A 21,108-nucleotide genomic window follows, 5' to 3' on the forward strand; every position below is an offset into this window, starting at 1 on the left:
GTTAGGGATCTTTAGAGCACTCTTGTCTTCTTTTTTAAAAGCTGTATTTTCTGTCTCGAAATGCCACAAGTCTAGTAGAATGATTACACTTTCACAATTATTTTAATTATAAGTACGTTGTATGGGCTGCTGTACCTCAGAACGAATGCTGAGATTTAACGGCTTGACGGCCGTCGTAGAGACGGTTCTCAACTTGTTCCCTGTAGAACCCTGTTATAGTGTACTAGTTTTTACCAAGATAAAGATATTTACAAAAATAAAATTATTTTGTATATGCTATTTCATTTTATGTAAATATTACTGTTATTTGCCAACATTATCAAGCAGCACCACACAGTGATGGACAGCTGGACTGAGTAAATCAGTCATAATGATAATCCAATGATAAAGAAAAGCTTAAAGAAACCAACAAAACACTAAAAACAAAAAAGGAGGATGTCAAAACCAACATTTATTAGTTGAATACAAAAGAAAAGACAATGTAAACATTTTACAAAGTCAAAATTCACACAGTATGAACATGTTTCATTTTCAGTGGCATGTATGACACAAAAAAGAATAAAGACAAAGCTATTAAAATATTGAGTCTATATCCAGGTTAAACCACTTGGGTCATTTGTAATCTCTTAAGGCTTTGGTTATCATACTAAGATTTTAATCACTTGCAGTTAAGCAATTTTGCTTTGGTGAGTTAATTTTTAAACAGTGCAAAATGCTTAGTTAAACTAATAAAGCACAGCTTTACTCAATCTGCCTTAAACTGGATCCACTGAAACTTCCATATACACATAAAATCCCAATATACAATGAAACAGAAAGCAATAGCTCTTAAGGCAACAGGGCTTATCATCTGTAACTCCAGCTCACATATTCCTTCTGTAATAAATCTCAACCTGTGCATGCAGGTAAAGAGAGATAATTAAGAGTTTGTCACAAAATACAAAACAAAGAGTAATATCATAAAAACAATATAAATGAATCCGATTTGACAGTTAGATACAAATACACTGTTTATGTACAAATGAAATGGCACTGTAATTCCTCCTTTTGTTCTTTTAACTTGAGACACACACACACACACACACACACACACACACACACACACACACACACACACACACACACACACACACAGAATAATACACCCATGAATACAAACTGAGGCTTAGTCCATTGATTTGTAATTTTCATTAGACTTCTTGAGGAGTGTGAGCAGGTCCTGTGACATGAAATACGGCCTCTCCTGTGATCCATCATTGCGCTCCAGGTCCTCCACTGCAACATGGACAAGAGAGAATTGAAGAACAATTTTCTCACACACACCAACACAGATCTGTAATCTATCTTTCTTTTATTTATGCATCGTCTATCTGCCACCAGTTTTATCTTACAGCCCCCTAAGGTGTACTTAAGTAAATTGCTTTGAGTATTATCTAATTAGGTGGGGGGATCCTTTAAATACTCCTAAAAAACCCTGAATGACATGACTAAAAGGAAAAAAAGGGGAAAAGGCACATTTAGGTTACAATGTATCGTTTATTTTAATGACTTTTCTCATTCCTTTCTTCATGTACCTCATCATGTATCTCTTAGTTCAAACTGTTCACAAGTAACTTCCACACAAAATTCAATAGCATGTGATTAAGGGTCACAATGTATACACGATGCCACTTCTTTTAAGGGCTCACAAGCTATAAATGGGAAACAATTGTGAAGAAAATGCTCTTAATAACAAAGAGAGAGATATTCTGATTTAAGTATCTAAAGCCCAACTGTAGATTTATTCAAGTGATACTTATTTTAAGAAGGAGGACGAAGAGAAATTTATACAAACTGATTTTGGCATGTAAAATTTGTTGTGTGCTCTAAAGGTGAAATCATTGCCAGGGATTTATTTCACATGAAAACTCACCTGCTTCAAAACACCAACCAAACTTGAAATTCTGAACTACTACGATTAAAATACAATCACCTTTAATCAAGATTGACACGCAGTGACGACGGAATGTCATCAGAAAATTTAGTGGAAAAACGACTTAGATCTTTCACAAAGTGACAAGAAAAAGGTACAAAAGCATCCAGAGACTTAAGATGTTAGTTAGCATTCAGAAGGTCATGTCAGTACCATGCAGTGCTTAAAGAGAGAGAGAGATTTAAGGGGAGGGACAGAGCAAGGCAGGAGGCATCAGTAAACAAACTGGGGGGTTCGTAGAGTCCGAGAGGTCATGATGGCTTCATCATGGCGACACAATCACAGCACTTACGTCAGTCCAAAATACCAAGGCAAGTAGGTGGAAATACAATATATGGAACCCCTCTCTGCAAGGATCTCCACTTGACTGAAGCCAAAAAATACATAACAGATGTACACTACTGTATATGTACAAGTTCCATAGGGGATAAAATCCAATATTCATACAGTATATCAAATATGTCTGTTAACATTTTGGCGTCAGCTGGTATTATTGTAAACAGTGAAAGAGATTCACCTTTGATTGAGATGTTTGTTCTGACTGTAAACACGGTACTTAAGTGTATCTGTAGTGCATTTGTTAACAGCATTAAGACAACAAATATTAGTGACAGTAATCAGGCACAGGTTCAGCACTCACGATGTTCAACAGATCTTCACGATATAAAAACCAACACTGTTCTAAAACCAACACAAGAGAGCGTTTTGTTTTTTTTCAAGCTACAGAGATGCACTGGGCTTTTGACCTGCTTCAAACCTTCAACCCTCTCCAGGTGGACATCCCTCCTATACTCACATAGCAAGGCAATCTGAAACTTTAGCTTGTTGTATGGCGTACATTTAACAGGTCCATATCACAAAGGTGTAGTTACACATCTTTCATTCTTTATGCTCTATGAGATTTTCTGAGCCTCAGGTGCTTTGCAACATCTACTCCTGTGGTCCAGAAGGTTTTTCTTCCTTAGTCTCCTCTTTTTTCTCATTCTTTTCACCAGTCTCCTCTTTCTCTGCCTCCACAGGTGCAGCGGACACCTCCTCCACCTTTTCCTTCGTTTTCAACTCCTGCTTTTCTGACATCTCTTTCACTTCTGGTTCTTCTTTCCTTTCAGTCTCATCTTCCAGACTGATCTTTTGTTCCTCCGTCTTCTCTTCTTTTGATTCGTCAGCATCTATCTTTGACTGCAAAGCCTGCTCCTCCTCATTTTCCCCCTTCAGCTTTGTCTGTTCTTTCAGCTGTATTTCTCCATCCTGCTGCTGAAGAGGTGTTTCCTCCTCCACTTTAACTTCGTCCACTTGTTTCGCAGCATCCGCCTGCTCAACACCATTGCGATCTTCCTCCACTGGCTTTGATTTGGAGAGGATATCATGCAGCTCAGGGGACATGAAGTAAGGCCTTTCAGAAGAGCCGTCATTTCTTTCCAAGTCCTCACCTTATAAGTGCATGGGTATGTTGTGTTTTTGAATGGGTTAATGGAAAATTAAGGGAAAATGAAAAGGTGAAAGAAAGGATCGTGTAGGGTTTAAAGTAAAGTGAAATTAATAGGAAAAATGAGACAAAGAGAAGAAAGGTCAGAAAACTGTCCGGAAGAAGATGAAACCAGCAGCTCACATTTAGACAGCTGTTTGTAAAAAGGGAAGAGAGAAAATGTGGATATTTGGCAAAAATTACTCACAGAAGCAGAGGAAAAGTGTGTCCACACACATAGCATACACACTGAAGAAGCCATGGGCGATGAGGTAGGATCCCACTACCACTGTCTAACAGGAGAAAGTCACACATGTCATTAAATGGCCACAGACAAACTGAAGACTAACACCAAACCTTATTAATATAATTGTGCCTACCAGTATTGGGACCCAATAGTAGTTGAGAGATGGAGCAGCCTGCTCTACAGCTTTGATTCTTCCGGAGAAGAAGAAAAAAGAGAAAATCCCTATGCAGGAAAAAGGTGAATTAGTAGATCTACACTAGAAAGGCAGACTTTTCTCTCTGCAGTTGGATCTAAAAATAAAATTAAAAAAACTCTCTTACCAACAATGCCAACAATAAGGAGCTTCCCAAGGAACAGCAGGAAGTCGGTCACTTTATCTAAAACAGCCACTCTGTGCAGAATATGAGAGAGTGTTGAATTAAAACACGCTAAGAATAGCAAATAGTGAATAAAATATGAATATGAATGAAATCTCACCGAATAATGTTTCTCATGAGAAGGAAAAAGGCATCTCGAGCTGCGGTGCAGAAGTTTTTTCCATAGATTGCAATCTAGAGGAAAACAATTTAAAAAGACGACTGTGAAGCGCTTTAATGGTTGAGACGGTCTGTCAGGCCGCTGTGTCCAGTTACAGGAACTCACCATGATGTACGCATTTCTGTTCAGGAACTTGATACATTTCTCCAGACACCAGAAGCAGCACTTCAAGCAGCTTAGCAGAAACTTAGCAAATTTGTTTTGAGCACCTTAGAAGCAGGAACAGTTTATGATAACATAAGAATCAAGTACTTTACATGCAAAACTTGCACTCTGCATGTATATTTAACAGTCTGTATCAACAATGTAAATGCATATAAACACAGACTTTAATTATAAGACCATAAACAGAGACCAAAAGGCAAATGCAACGTGTTATAGCTCACCTTTTAACTTGTGATCCAGATACTCCAGAAGGACCCTGATAACTTGGACTAAAGACAGGATGAGAGAGCCAAACGCCAGAGAGCCTGTGTGGTATCTAATCAGCACAAGGAAACAGAGGCTAGTTGTGAGCATCAATCATTCTATCTTAGGGTAACAAAAGTTTAAACATTTTGGAGAAAACTTCCTGTCAGCTTTGTAGATATCTTACCATGTAAGCCTTTCAAGCTGCGCTAAAACGATTCTACAAATAAAAAAAACTGTTATTATTAAAAATGTATTTTCTAACCTTAGGGCCCTTCCAAGAGAGGAGAAGATGGGGTAGGCAGGGATATCCTCAGGCTTCTTGAAGGCCCAGTAATATGATGCAAATGCACCAGACAGAGTGACTTGGCCCAAGGCCGTCACAAAGTTTGCACACCAAAAGAAAAGGAAGACGTTGTAGAACTGAAAGAGGATGAGGTATTTATGGTAGAGAGTCTCACCACCATAAAAAGCAAACAGGCAAACTGCATCTGGACACACAAGTGATGCATTGGAGGAGTTGAATGTCTTTGAACAAGAGAAAGAGAGAGAAGGGGAATATTGTAAGACATCTTTCATTCTGTGATCTATGCTGCTGTGCAGGTAAACAGGTGCTTCTTTACAACCAAAAACTTTGCCACCTTGCCACCTACAATATCTTTAGCAGGCTAATTTAACAGAACAGTGACATTTAGAAGCATACCTTGGGGTCACAGGTCTCTCGTGAGAATGGGCAGTCAGAGGTGTTGAAAACTTTGTACACCTGCTCATTAGAGGTGGATAAGAAGCTGTTCAGACATGTCAAGGAGAAGAATGCAAAGTACATCCTTGCTTAAAAGTCATGCTATACCTGCTACCGTGATGAAAGAAGACAATTAGGTTTGGATTATCTTTGATTATCATAGACAACTGAAAGGATACACAGCAGTAATGGCCCAGTAAGCGATCACCACAGCCAAAAGGGCAAAGGTCAGCAGTGGGTAGAACAGCGATGACATAACGTGGCCAACAGCTCTGACAAAGAAAATAGCATGCATTTTTTTAAAACAAACATCATGTCAAAATTCACACAAAATTTGTTACATGTGTCCAACACATTTTTTTAATACATTTGTTCTAAGAGTGCAATACTGTATAGCAGGAGAGGTAAAGCTGATTCACAATGATGTTTTATTGCTAAGGAAACAAATGCAATGAATCTTTTAGCACCAGCAATGATTACACCATTAACATATTATTGCCTAACACTTGCTGGGACAGAAATAGTTCATGCACATCTTATGAACGCATGTGCAATAGTCCACTGAGCTACGTTTGGTCTTCGGGTGTATCATACAGGAAATATCTGATTCTTAAGAAGTGACGTACTCTGCTACTTTTACCCACTGGTGGTTAATTTTGTCTCTGTTTTGTCTCAGCTGTTTAACACTAGACAGGCGTACTCTAACATAACAGCTGGCAATTAAATTCATTAAATGCCATCTGATTTCTAGTCATGCCAGGCTAGAGATGAGGTGTGCAACATTAAAGCTGCATACTGTAAGATCGCAACAGCGAGAGATAATTCTCATCTGATCTACTGCTAACTTTTTAAATATGTGAGCACATCTGGTTACTTTTCAATTTTAACCAGGAGAACAGACCAGGGAGATCCTGGTGTAAATCACATTTCACACTGACCTGCTGGCCTCTTTGATGAGGGCAATGGCAATCATTATTCTCTTCCTGAGGAAGATGAGTAGCAGGATGATAATGAACTCCACAATAGCCAGGATAATCACTGCGAAAAGAACACAACAGATTAATGGGATTTGTCAACTCTTCATCCACAGACATGCTAAAGAATGAAAGTGTGTCTGTGCTTACTGAAAGCCAGCCAGGTCTGCCTGATCTGCAGGTAGACAGAGAAGTCCGTCTGCAGGCCCAGGTCACGGATGGTGACATCAGCACCAGGCTCACCCTTCAAGCTGGCAAACTCCATGTAACAGTGGAAAATGCCTAAAAATGGACAAGTTAATTGGCTGACCTTTTTTTCAGTCAGAACAATCTTTAACTTTGTCAGAACCTAAGGACTTACCATAACCAATGACTAGGATAACCAAAATAATCATGATCCAGACCATGATGCCAGCCAAGAATCGCAGCAGGACGATGAAAATCAAGCTGACGACCATGGCTATCACCAGACCGCTGGAGAGGTTGGACACATATTATGGTTAATGACTTGGTGATGAAGGTATTTTGTCTATATATTCTGGTTTTATATCCTAATTTATAAGTTATCTAGTTCTGTGATTGAACATTTAGTCTATTACTGTGATAGCAGAGAGTAGAGAGACTTACAGTAATATCCAATGCCAAGAATGAGTGTAGTCCTCAAAGATTCTCATGGCGACCTGACGAGCTTCCACAGCTATATTTGACTTCCTGTAACAAAATGAAATGAGTCTAAAAACATGACCATATATATCCTTAAAACAATTAACTTCCATATTAGAAATATTATGTTTATTAGAGAACGGATGCTTTAAAAGAAACCCATGTTGTATAAAGCCCTAAAAGTCACAAAATATAAGAAAAGGTTACTCAAAAAGTCAAAAATGGTCATGTAAACAAACTGATCTTCTTCTTCTTCTGCTTTTTCTTTCAGCTGCTCCCTTTACAGGTCACGACAGTGGATCTGCCTCCCTATCTCTTCTGTCACTCTAACCCTCTTCATATCATCCTTCATTACCTCCATTAACCTTGTTTGAGGCCTCTTCTTGCCTCCTCTTTTCCTTCAGCCTAGCAGCTCTATATTTGTCATCCTTTGCCCAATGAATCCACTATGTCTCCTCTGCACATGTCCACATGAACCGATCAATTACTGAAATATATCTCCTCATAAGCTCTCTGCTATTTTAACACATTTTCAGAAACATTTTGTCTTTTCAGTTTACCACCATTCTGGAGCTGCCTGTAAAAACTTACTAAAACAATGAAGAGGACTGTTTTGCCTGCTACTCACAGCTAAACACTAACTTCATTTAGTAGTGTTACCCTTACATGACTTCAGAGTGACTACCCATAGGTTAAAAAGGTTTAAGAGACACAAAGCTTCCTCCAAAGGTTGACTGACCTTCATCAGAGGCTACAAGGATGTTTTGGGGTTTTGTTCAGTTATTTCTTGTTATATTTCACAGGACTTTGCTTTATTTTGTTCAAGGGGATTCCTTGTGTTGCTTTTGTTCATGGACTCAGTAGTTTTGGACCTTTCTCCTAGCTATTGTCTGTACTGTTTGCTATGCTGATAAATCACTACCCTATGATCTCATGCTAGCTCATTTATGATCTGATTTTGGATTTTACACCACTTCCAGTGTTCCAGTGATGTTAGTGCTACAGTTTTAACCTTTGAATATTCAACATTTAAAGTTAGCTGTCCAATAACCTTTTGTTAGCTTTAGACATCTATACTGAGGAACTAATAGACTAAGATTAAGAAAACAAGCATAGCTGTCACCAGGCAAAATAATTAAGTTATAAATTTATATGAAAACATATCTGACATAAACAAATAACATTAAATTGCTCTACATGTCTCACAATAGAATATGCCATATCCAATTTAGTATTGGAGCATGAAGCTATCCACCTCTAGGAAGCTGTCTGCTGCAAGAAAACGACAGGAAGTATTACTCATCATCTTCATGAATAACATACAGGGAGCAATGAAAACCTCTCTGCAGTGAAAGCAGGAAGGAAAACAGTAATACAAGGACTCTCTGAGGTAAACACAAATAGAGCAGAACTGAAGCACACAGAGAATTCAGCCAGAGTCACTGGAGTGAGATGTAAAGGGGGACTGATAAGCTGATATGCCTCATGTCTAGCATGATAAGTGCCAAGGTCATTGAAAACAAGCAATCATTCACTATAAAGCAGTTGGACAGGGCTGAAAGAGTCTTACGCTTACAGCTTAAGGCCAACAGATATTGAATTAATAAATTAATCATCAAACTAGCTACCAAGTATTTTCTGATAGCTAATCAAACATTAAATTGAATGAACAAAGAAGTGCTTTTCCAACACAAATATGAAGAAAAAAAAAGTTTGATTTGGTCAAACTCATTTCACACACTTTGTTGTTTATGATTTATGGGTTTAGGACAACATAAAATAGCAACATGCTGCACATACATGTTCCTATACAATGAAAAACACTCACTTTGATGCCTCCAGCACATCACTGGCATTGACAGTGCCACTATTTCCATCATCGAAAGTCGTCTCGTTGCCGACCACCACAACACCACCTTTTAATGTTGCCAAAGCAGGAAGGCACCGGCGCGTGACTGTGGAGGGAGGGGTTTTATTAGTTTCACTTTCCTGCAGAAACAAAAGTCCTTTAAAACAGTTTAACACAGAGAATCTCACTTACAGGCTTTACTGGGCATCAGCATAGCTGGGCACAAGCCATCTTTAAGGATCGCTGGCGGACTCTGAATAATAGAAAACAGTCAATTTACTTCACATTTAGCAGAACCCCTTGAAACGTGTACAATATGAATAATCTAATTTTTCAATGCTTACCAGTCCAGTGAAGTTCACGCCTTCCTTGCAGTATTTTTTGTAGTATTCCTGGTCATCTTTATTTCCTACCTTGGCTTTTATCAATGTAAGATGCCTATTAGGACAGCTTTCCACGCATAACTGGACACATGTAACAACAAAGACATTAACATTTAACCGCATAACTTGAACATTTTAGAGTAGACTGAGAACAACTTAAATTAAAGTGAGTACTGCTTCTGACCTGTGTGGTGGGACACTGAAACTCCAGCAGCACAAGAGGGCTGGCACATTTCAGGATGTTGAAGTAGAACAGAAGTGGTTTCTTCCTGTTGTGTCACAGTGAAATGACAATGTTTTTAGGTCTTCATAGACGATAAGGATGCCGTCATTGTAATCTAACTCTATGGTTTCTGAAGTCTTGATTTGAAGTCCTATTTTATCCATTGTCTTTTAGGGAACTTTATTTCTTCTGCATCTGTGATCACCATCTTTTGTTGTTTTGTTTTGTTTCCTGGTCACCTGTTCGATTTCGCTATCAATTAGTGTATCTACAAAAGAATGCCTAATTTTTTCCTCTGTACCAGAGGAAAAACCTCATCACAATGTTGCTAAGAATAATGTTTTTTTTTTTCTGGCCTTTTTCAACTTTTATTTGATAGACACAGTGAAGAGAGGACAGGAAAGCAGGGGCAGAGAGAGAGGGGAAGACATGCGGGTTGGACTCGAACCCGGGCTGCCCGCCCGCTCAACACTTGTCAGAAGATTCAATAAACTCTCCAGTTAGAATTAGAATAGAAAATTTGAAATTTCTTGCAATTATTTCATGATTCAGGCTGAGTAACATGCAATTAAAGTACCAGTATTTCCTCCAAACAAATCCTTGGGTGTGCTGTTAGTAAAACAGGCCATATTACTTGTAAAATAACTGCATTTGCTGCCTGCTACAGTGGCCTGTGTTGATCAAAGTGGCCACACAAGTAACTTTGAACATTTATTAAACTGTTATGACCACCTGCATTCATCATAAATAAATGTAAGCACTAAATAAAGAGTATGAGATTAAAGCAATTATTTTTATTGTTGTTATTATAGTATTATCTTACTTAAGATCATCCGATTATAGAAGGTTTCCAAGAACACAAATGCTCTTTTACACTGTAACTTACTCCAGAGGTGTCCCAGCTTGTCCGCAGAACTGACCTCTGCTGTCTGTGGGATAAATCACTTTCCTGGGGTCCCCCTGAGACCAGGCTGCAAAGAGAACATCAGGAAGTAAAGAAATAAAATACCATCTTAAATTCCTCATGAGCACGCTTCTTTTATTTAATGCTTAAATAAAATAAACATCTTCTAATACATTTAGAAATTCAGATATATGAAAATTTCTGAATTAAAGTCTGAGTCTGAGTTTAAAAAAGCTCCTGGTCTTAAATTAGACAACGGCCTCATGAAGGAGTTAAAAAGAAAGACTGAGAAAGTAGACACACACAGTATAGTGACTTTAATGTGTAAACACCTTCCAGCCTTGACAGCATACACAGAGTGTGGGACAGACTGGAGTGATCCTCAGTGTAAGTCATAACATAAAAATAAAACATGTTGCGTAATGCTTATCTATTTCACCTAACTTTGGCTTCAGCTATCTTTCCTTCCACTGGGTGGTGTCTGAGGCATTTCCTGGTTTTCCCAAGCTGCAGTCTATTTATAAAGTCACTAATAAATTGCTAGATAAGTTCTGTGAGGTTGGAAATATGTGTTATGAAACATAATTTAACAGTAAATGTACATTGTATGTTTTGCTTGAAAACTGATGGCCACTTATGTTGCTTTTCAAAGGTATTGGTTGTAGTGGGGGCTTGTGGTTGGGTGGAGGGAATGTAGCCGATGTGCTAGACTTCAAGTCACAGATAATGGAAATAATTACTTTGTAAACAGATGTTGTAGTACGTGCAGTAATCAGTGTGCATGATGCACGATGAACGGGCAGGTGTTGTGACCTAAATAACTTTGCCAATGGCTGAATTTTGACAAGTTAAAGTGTTTCCAAAATGCAAGTAGCTGGGAGCCGTTATTGGTAGTGTTACCTCTGTGGTGCCTAATGATGAGAAAACCTTTAGAAAAATCACTCTCACTTGTTTACTCTGGCTTCGAGCTCATAAGTAGCTTTCTGTCTCATCAAGCCTCACAATGGAGGAGAGCTGCACAGAGATGTTGAACAGGATGTTTTACTTCCTTCTCTGAGGCAGTAGAATTACAACCAGCCAGAAACTATTTTATTTATAACTTTGCTTATGTAGACTGGCTACTGTGAAAACAGGCATTTTCACACGACTTGGACTACATGTTAATAAAGTTCGTCTTACTCCACCCAAGGTAGTGCCTCACTTCCCACTTCTGATAAATAATATTAGACATCACCCATGCACAAATTTTGTATGGTAAAAAAAACATAACAACCTAAATATAAATAATGCTCAGAACACACTATAGTGATGAGAGATCAGTCTTACCAATGATACCCACAGCAAAGTACCCCAGCAAGGCTAAGATGAAGAGTATACAGCAGAGGACATCTGTGCAGCCCCTGAGGAAAGAAAAGAGGAAGGGAAAGCAGGTGCAACATGTTGCCATTAAAGTCTGCTATATACAGCCGACAGCAAAAGATCACCAGTAATCAAAGCAGACGTCTCACCTGTTGTGGATCGGCCCTTTGAAGTTTGGATCAAACTTTCTGGACTCCCCTGTGGACGGAAACAGAACAACAGGTTTAGTAATGCCTGTTATTAGAAATTCGATTTGATTCAGTTGGCTTTCAATATCTTGATACTTGACAAAGGCTGCGGTGAACTGATCCCAAAATTAAACCTGGGGAAATGAAACCTGAGGTTTCCTTAATTTGTTCTCATTTCAGAGATATTCTTCGATTAATGGTCGTCTTTCAAAATGTAAACCACATCTGCTGAAAGTAGTGGAGCACAGTGGTCTGGTGACCAGATGGATGAATGGACAACAGTTAGGTCAGCTCTGACACTGACCGGTCAGCTATCTAAGACAGACATATGTCGAAAGATCTGGGAGATACAGCTGAATATAATTTCACAGTATAACAGTGTACTTGTACAACAGTACGTTCATGGGATACACTGTCTATATTAATCATACAATTAACAACTTTTAAGGGCATGGTTATTTTTTTAATTTAAATTTTCTTGGAATTTATTTTTAGAAATCATTTTGATAAGGGGCAGTACAACTACACCAAACGTGTATTAAAAGTTAACAACACAGGTATACAATTACATTGTTGGGCTTTGCTTTTGGATTGTGAATAAAGTATATAAGATACGTTTTTGTATTACAGAAAAATAATATATAATTTACAGCTACTTTGAGAGTCCATAATGATTTTTCATAAATATTTTATGGTCTTCACCAAGACTCCCGTCTTTCCATTTGCCTCCCATTCCCTGTGTTTCTTGTCCCCTGTGTACATCTCTGTGTTTGTGAGTTTGCCTCGCCCATGTGGGTGAGGCACCTCAACAACTTGCACATCTGCATCCCATCATTCATCGGCCTCTTCAGCTACCCAGGACTTTCACTCAGATTTCTATGCCATAATGTTTGGCAGCAGAAATTTTTTGGCCCTCTTAGATGTGTTTACTTCTGTCAATGTGATTTTTAAAGGGGACCTATTATAATTTCCCCCTTTTTTTTCTGTAAAATAGTACATACTGCATTACTACTACTTTATTAATAGGTAAGGGAGCTTGTTTCTGGAAAAGAACAAACAAAGGGTATGCCTCAAGTATAAGATAAAAAATTATAAATAAACATTATTTGAAGCAATGAATCATGCAAAGCTACTTTAATAAAGTGCATAAAATATGCAGCTGGGAACAAGCATAATATGTCAAGATTTATCCTCCTTTCTTGGCTTATTAGTTTAACAGCTCACATGCCTCCTTCTTCTGCATCACTACATCCTAACCTTCAACAGCCAGCCTGAGTCACAGGTCATTATTTTTCACATTTAACAACTGACCCCTTTTAACCTTCGTTGTTGTGTCTTGTCTTCATATTTCAGTTTTGCTGAAAGCATAGTATTAAAAACTCCTGGTGAAGCAAAAATGTTGCACAGTGTTGTTTCTCAGTAATTTGTATCTGCTGCATTTAATGTTTAAAATAATACCAGATTGATTATATGGGTCTTGGACTGCTGACTGGAAAATAAGCAACCTGATTGCTCTGACAGCTTTGGCATCAAATGTGCAAAAAATCAGGAAAGGGCCTTTTTTTATATATATAGCACTATCTATGACTGACATATCATTTGTCATAAATGTAATGAAAAAAGTTTCCTCTTTTATGTAAGACGTCTCAGTAAAGCTGCTCAACACTTTTTTGGGCTTATGGTAAAAACACTTTATGACAGGCCCGCCCTTTTAACGGAGTCATGTTGCACATCCTCCCCCTTTGTCTCTCACCACATTTCCTGTCTGTATCTGTGGCGTCTACTGTGGAAATGCAAAAAAAAAGAAGAAAAAAAGAAAAGAACCAAAAACAAAAACAAAAGAGAGAAAAAGAGAAAGATGTAAGCTGCTTTACGTATGCAGCTTTTGGTACATTTTTACACAAAAATAAATAAGTGAAATAAATAAATGAAATTTGGACAATAAGAAAAAATGAGGCATTCAAAATATAGCTGTCACTGCCTCTGGTGTTTAAACCAAAGTGAAACTAGCTACGAAATAATAATCACTACATTTACTACACATTTACAGGTAGGCTGCAGGCCAAAGTGTTGCAGAAAATGCTGTTATGTGGAATGTATATATGTGTACGAGGGAGTATTTCATTAGAGTGAGTTCATGTAGGACTTCTACAGAACAAAAGGATTCTTCTGCCTGACCGTCATGCCTAGCAACCCACAAAATGGCTCCCCAGTGACAGTGGGAGCTCCCTGTGGACATCGCCAGCCGCCATGGAAACACCTCATACTCAACAGGGGAGAGAAGCATCAACCAAACCCACGTTGGTTACAGTGAAATGAAGCCAAAAGTGTAAGCCAATGTTTTTGAGAAACAGTGAGAAAAGACTTCTCACTAATAAACACAAGCTACATCCTGTTAAAATATGAACTGATGTCAGACTCTGTGATGTGTCACACATGACCTATTACTGTCAGCGTCAACCAGGCCTACTACTTTCTCCTAAAATCTATAGTTGAGCAGTTTTTAACATTTTTTTTAAAAACAGATACTTTTATTAAAGGATCTATAGCACAAACAATGGGCCGAGCACTAGCGCCAACCCCAACTGTTTCTTCTAACTGCATTACACTTACGGAGGAAACAATACACTCTCCCTTGCACACACGCACACATACAGAACTTAAACACACGTGCTCTCCTCACACAATGGAGGAACGACCAAAGAGCATCACGTTGTCTGAGACAAACTATGCCTATTAGCAGTGAAGCAGTACATTAGCCATCACAATTAGAGGACTGTGAGCCATTACTCAACTATCTCACAGGTTTATCAAAAAGACGTTCAGTCACAGTTATGTAAGAAATGCAGGCTGGCGTATTACCTTTTCCGTCATATTTTGTCATTCCGTCGCTGTTTTGCTCTCAGTTTGTGTACGGATGGTTTTACAGATACGTCTCAGTGTTCTGTGTTCTGTTGTTGTTTCTTTAAAGGTCCTTCCTGTATAACAGTGCTTGCGTGTCCTCTAGCTTCTTACTCTTCACTTCCTTATTTTAGATTTCAAAGCTCTGCCTTCACCTCCAATTCCCTCTTTTACTCTGTGGGTTTCCTCTTTGCAAAAGCCGTGTCAGCCCAATTTAAGCAAAGAAGTATTGATGGGAAAATTGAGACAGGATATCGAAATAAACAGAGACTTGTGGCGCCTGATAACTGCCAAAGCTGCCAAAAACATGACTAAAGACTAAAATGTGCCAGTTTTATATATCTTGCTGCAGAGAGTGTTTGCTTCAGTTGCAGGTGCTTGTTCTCACATCAAAACAGTCTTTAACCCCAACACATAATGGTTATTTCAGACTTCAGCTCAGTTCACTGAATCAACAAGATAAGCTGTGTTTTACAGAGTGTGTCTGCATGTGCTGCAGCTGCACCGCCACCTGTAAAAAAAGAATTTCTCACCCCTGAGCTACTGTGTTGTTTGTTCTTAAAACTTTAGCCAACTTGACCGCTTTCTGTTTCCATTTATCATCTTGTTACAGCATTCTGAGTGCACCCCCCTCTCAGTGGTTTCAAACGGAACAATGAACAAAGCCATCATAACCACAGTCATCCAATGGCAAATGTTGATGCATTGCGCATGTCTGACATATCCACAGCAATGAGCTGATAAGCACATCAGAGATAACGCCATCCCACTCTGGTGGCACATGACCACCTCTGCTGGCATGTGACAGATTACAGTTCAGTGCAACATTACGAAAACAGTTTCAGAACCACGTAATGAAACAATGTTTCATCTCAGACCTCAAATACACACTCGGTGTTAGACTGTAACAGTGTGGGAACATTTTATGAACTGAAACTTGACAACATTCTTTAAACACTCTCAGAATGGTGCAGTCAGAACATAAAGTCTTAGCTAAACTATTAATTTCACAGAAGTTTATCTGAAATTAAAAAAAACCCTAAAACATTCTCAGTACATTTGATTACATTTTTTTCTTCATAAATAGCTATATAATGGTAAAATACACTAATAAAATAAAATAATAAAATAAAATAATGGTAACACTTACACCACTAGTTGAGTTCCTGGGGTTACAGGTTAATGAATCAACCTTTGTGAAATATTCTCAAAGCTAACCAGTGCACTTTGCTAACCACCGGTGGTGCAACGTGTGAACACTTGTGGTTGTTCCAAAGCAAAGAAGTTCTCAGTTTAAAGCTGATGGCTGGATGGGGTTTTAATGCATTGAATTTGCACATTCTGAGACTCTGGCACAGCTTCCCATGTGATCATGTATTGGATCATTTTAAACACGTTTGCTGTTTTGTTTTGTGTTTAACTTACTTTTAGTCTAGTCTTAACTTGAGACTTGAAATATCTCAGTCTTTTAAAAATGAGAGGATACTTGACAAAAAGAGGATGAAAAGAAACAGACAAACAAAGTGCATCTACAGCAGATGCACACTATCTGAAGGTCATGTCTTTAAGAATTAGCCAAAAAATCCAGCAAAGACCTGACACAAGACCCGAGAGATGTATCTGACCCTGAGCTATTTTAAGTAATTACAAGAATGCAGGCTTAAGAGAGTTCAGAGTGCGCTGAAGAATAAAGGCCATCATGTCAAATATTAACTTTCAAACCCATGAGAATGGTGCAAGTTCTGTTTTTGCCTCACATACTGTATCCCTATGAATGTTTGCAGATGTTTTGATAATTTGCTACACCCATTTCTCATTTTTCTAGCAAAATATACACAAATGAAGGGTGACTTTAGCCTTGGGCACAACATTGTATCTTGGCCTCATCTGCAAATAGACATGACCAAAAAAATCAGCCTTGTTCTTATGAATCAAGCATTTCAACCTGTATTAGCACTGATGTACATCGATTCTTTTAAGAACAGTAGTAGTAGATTTGCCTTTTCTCTTCAAACGAAATGAGTAGGGGCCACTGGAGACATAATTTTGAATGATCTACACATACTTAGAACCTTTTCAACCTTTATTAGGATCTACAACACACTTTACAGTGTGTTTCTCATTCATAAATTTACCAATGATAGCAGTGCCGCTAAGCCATAGCACCTGAATGGACCGGAGCTCAAACTACCAAACTGTTATAAAGCTGTTGGTGTAAGAATATTCATTCTGGGCAAGAATACTGTAAAAGAAGAGTTGCAATAAATAAATAAATAAATTAGTTTTACTCCACACAGCCTGCCATCACTACTAAGTTTCCTCTGCCTGTCTTCTGAAGATAAACATTAAGAGATTCTCCCTTCAGCCTTTCATTTGTAGGGCCATCTGTGAATGTGAGACACAGCTCCATTAGAGCTGGAGGAACAGGCGGCTCTTTGCCTGTTTTGTCCATAAAACAATCTCTGATTGTGCTGAAAAGCATGCGAGCAGATTTGTTCTTCTTGTTGTTGTGTTCAGGCTGCCAAATATCGTGTAAGTCGTCTTGTTCGTTTATGTAATTGGCAAAATTAATACCATATACGTTCACTGATGTCAGTCTGCCACCTTAAACACATTTTTTAAAAGGTTAAAAATACATACATATTTTTTTCACTTTGGTAACCGGATATCCTCAGGTCTTCATTACACAGAACCTAGGCTGTGAAAATGTATAAGGCCCTTCAGATCTCAGGTTCAGGTCAGTAACGGGTTAAAAGCATCTGCCAATGATCCAGCCTTTAGTTGTATAGTACTGTGTGTGACTCTGCGTGTATTTGTTTGTGTGTGTGTATGTGTGCGTGTTTATGGGAGAGATGATGTCATGACTGATGATGCGCTAATGGGCCCAAAGGGGTTATCAGATGAACCTTTCCCTGCCTACCTTAATGGGATAGTGGCTACTGTGGTTATGCATGATTGTATGTACGCTCACAGACTGCACACGCAAGGAGACATTCTGAATGTATCTCGTCACAAGAGCGCTTATCCCTGAATTTTTTATCTTTATATTCCAGGCACGCAGATTCATTGAACATCATTACAATACAGGACAGAAGCCACTCTGTGTAAAACTGTTCCTGTACTGTGCCAAGCAGCTGTAACTGCTTCAAATACTCCTCCTGAAGCCACTAATGAGGTCAGTGGAACAAGGAAACATATTAAAGTCTTTTTAAAGGAGCTACATAAATCTGTCATCCACTGGCTTTGATCACTGTCTCTTGTTACTCCTCAGAGTCTCTACTTTTCACATAAAGAAAAAGCAGATTTTCCAAAACCAACTAAATCAATGATCATCAAAAATGACGAATATCGTCAGCGGCATCTGTCTGTGTACAGAGCTGTATGTGTGTTTGTGTGTTTGTTTTTATTTCCCAGCTTGATATTGACTGGAAATCACTTTCCTAAATCTGTTGAGTGGGTAGTACAGACAAGGCTGAACACAGGCGAGGGAGAGCGGGTTGTGGCCTGCCTGCAAGCACGCACACCTTCGTAGACATGGAGGAAATGTGGCAATAGTAGTAAGAAGCCAGTGACTGCTTACAGCTTAAACTGAAACTGCAAATAAAAACTCATGTTTAAGGAGCTGAAATGTGTATTGTGCATTGGTGTCGTATAAACCTTTATCTTGAGTTTAAAGGGCTTATGGTCTTTGACCTTTGAGTCATGGGAGAGGGCAGTTGAGGAAAACAGATCACTGTATAGCAACAGGAAAACCACAAGGAAATGGCCCACTGAGGGAGTTGACTGGAGAAGATGTGGATTTAACATTTCAATTTGCATTGTGAAATAAGGAATAGCTCAATAGTAAGGCAGCATTAGGGCTGTTTTCCCAATGCATGAGGATTGTGGTTTGGTTTTTAGCCTTCTAAGAACAACCTTTCATGTAATAATGTAGGCATGGAGTATTAAAGAAAGAATAACAGTGGTTACAAAAACTTCATGACTCAACAGTCCATATGAATAACAACCCTGCCCAGACCACGCCAGGCTGCTGTGGGCTGCTAACTTGGTGGTGGTGGAAAAAATGCATGTGTGGCACATAATAATCTGCAATGAGTCATACATTTGGCTGATATAGAAGATGATTTTTCCGCACTAAGTGTACGAAAATGTAATAAATAGACAAAAGCTGTGAACATCTGTGAAATGTATGTGTTTGCAAAAGGCTGCGCGCATTTGTGGATGAAGCAGCCATATGTCAATCTACAAAATACCAAATGGTTATGGAGCCCAGGAGACAGCATATGTGCTCTCCTTCTCCACTGTGCTCTGTTTCTGTGTGTTCCCGCAGTACAGAATCGCCTCCATATAAAGCCTAATAGGGGAAAACACGGCAACCTAGTTCTGTTTATTACCCCTAATTAACCGAAAGAGCAATAAGTAACTACGTTGAGTTTTTGTTCAATTTTCTAGCTATATTTAGTTTGTTATACAGGCTGTAATTTAATGACAAATAAACGACCCATTTATAGTACGCATTCTTCACCCGCTGTGTAATGCAAACTGAATAATTAAATGCAACTTAAAGGGCGTTTTCTCAGAGTTTAAAGATAAATCGGGGAAAAAAATAGTCCGGTTGCTGAAGATGTGGATAGCTCCAGATCTGCATGACACTCATGAGGTCCACACCCATCCATCCATTGCAGTCATTGTTTCCATTTCTTCCCCCGTTTAAAGAAAAAAAAGAAAGAAAGATCGAAGAGAAAGCCGTAAAACAAACTGTTCTTACCGTATTTGGGGTCTGGGTTTTTCTCCTCCATCTCCATTCTCACGCACTGCTGCTTGCTGCTGATCAGACCTAACCCAGGACAGTTTCCATGGAAATGTCGAGGCAAAAAAACATCAATAACAGTGACCGACTGCAACAGCCACACAGCAGACTGAAGACGGAGACGATCCCAAGCCAAATTGGAGCGAAGCGCATTCCAGTCTAACGGAAAGGAGAGCCAGCCAATGAGAGACCGGGGCCTGCTGACCGACAGCTGCTGCAGCCACTCAGGATTACCCTGACGAGGACAAAGCCTGTGCAATGGAATGTGTAGAATTTAAAGACCAATGTGCTTTTAAAGAACATAACGCATTTAGAAAGATTCTTGTTTCGCAATTAAAGCTTAATACGGTAATTATTTTAAGTTATTTATTTTGTCTAAACATCATTACATCGTTTGCTGAGAATCGAAGAGAACTACTTCCCAAAGAAGACGCATACAAAGAGCACGGTGATGAAAAATACATTTTTGTCAAATTTACCTCAAATTAATGAAACTTTCCGCCCCATAAAAAATGAAATTTTATCGGCAATCTTCTCTTTAAAAGAAAAAGTATCAACTGGGAGGCTGCCACCAACAGAAAATCCTAATTTGTCAATACAGTCCCCTCAGTCTCTGTGTTTACAAGTAAACGTGGCTTAAATGTGCAAATCTGTGAGGCTCTATGAAGAGAAAATTCTCTTTAACTTATGTATTTTGTATCATTGCTAGTAAGTGATTCTTCTTCCACCAGCACAGTCGTGTAGTCTGAGAAATGATGTTTTACTAAGAAATAAGTAAGATAATTATTACCATTTACTGACTCATAACATGGGAGACTCAAGCTCATAGAAAAGTGGAGTAGGAAACCCATGCATACCAAGAAGATACTATGACCTGGAGACACATTTTCATCAGAAGGGCAAAGGGAGAAGGGCATCACTGGCAAAACTGCTGGCCTGCTGTTTCTTTGCTCCACGCGGGAGGTATTGACATTACAGATATGCTGTGTTACACAAAACCAATTTTCACATTCTTGGAAAGATTAAATAATGATTGAAAGACGAACAGTTTGGAAAGACTGTAATGCATCTTCACATTGCATAATAGGCTCCAGCCTTTGGTTACAAAAGTGTCATGTAAAGGTTTGCCAGGAAAACAATAAATAATTAAAGCGTTTGACACGTTATCAGGTTACTTATGAAAAGCGTGAGGATGTTTTTTTTATTGCTTTTTAGTCCAGCATGCCAAACAAATCAACTGTAATATGCAACATTTTACAAAGCTCACTGGTATTTCTTTCTTTTTAAAATTTGTGAATATATAGGTTGAGATTTCATTTAATTGGCTTTCTTCTGTGAGCAGGAAAAACATCAAAAACATTTACATATGCACATTTACATTTTACAGATTCATTTCTTTGCCTTCCTTCTTTATATTACCCAAACTTAAAAGTTACAGTGTAACTTACATATGTGCTTCTTGTCACTTCAGTGCAGTTCAACA

The 21,108-nt window shown here is 38.6% G+C and overlaps 1 protein-coding gene across 3 annotated transcripts; it reads right to left on the reverse strand.

Annotated features, from left to right (window-relative positions):
- Window positions 1-431: 431 nt before the first annotated feature.
- On the reverse strand, window positions 432-19,830 carry slc44a2 (solute carrier family 44 member 2 (CTL2 blood group)). Of its 3 annotated transcripts, none has more exons than XM_063476829.1 (22): window positions 19,584-19,812; window positions 11,876-11,924; window positions 11,694-11,767; window positions 10,350-10,434; window positions 9,425-9,509; window positions 9,202-9,321; window positions 9,050-9,110; window positions 8,837-8,963; window positions 6,973-7,056; window positions 6,707-6,819; window positions 6,496-6,627; window positions 6,310-6,409; window positions 5,551-5,643; window positions 5,333-5,417; window positions 4,895-5,157; window positions 4,608-4,702; window positions 4,327-4,430; window positions 4,162-4,235; window positions 4,005-4,075; window positions 3,818-3,906; window positions 3,646-3,730; window positions 432-1,275 (listed from the first exon to the last, which is right to left on the reverse strand). In XM_063476829.1, the coding sequence occupies exons 1-22, from the start codon at window positions 19,618-19,620 to the stop codon at window positions 1,166-1,168; spliced, it is 2,136 nt and encodes a 711-aa protein (XP_063332899.1). In that variant the 5' UTR covers window positions 19,621-19,812; the 3' UTR covers window positions 432-1,165. The 3 variants fall into 3 exon arrangements, with proteins under 3 accessions (XP_063332899.1, XP_063332897.1, XP_063332898.1); XM_063476827.1 differs by lacking the exon at window positions 432-1,275 and adding an exon at window positions 1,284-3,402 and having other exon boundaries at window positions 19,584-19,830; XM_063476828.1 differs by lacking the exons at window positions 432-1,275; window positions 19,584-19,812 and adding exons at window positions 1,284-3,402; window positions 14,777-15,041.
- Between the last annotated feature and the right edge of the window lie 1,278 nt (window positions 19,831-21,108).

The sequence above is a fragment of the Pelmatolapia mariae genome, linkage group LG6, assembly GCF_036321145.2.
Source record: "Pelmatolapia mariae isolate MD_Pm_ZW linkage group LG6, Pm_UMD_F_2, whole genome shotgun sequence".
In the NCBI taxonomy this organism is placed as follows: Eukaryota; Metazoa; Chordata; class Actinopteri; order Cichliformes; family Cichlidae; genus Pelmatolapia; species Pelmatolapia mariae.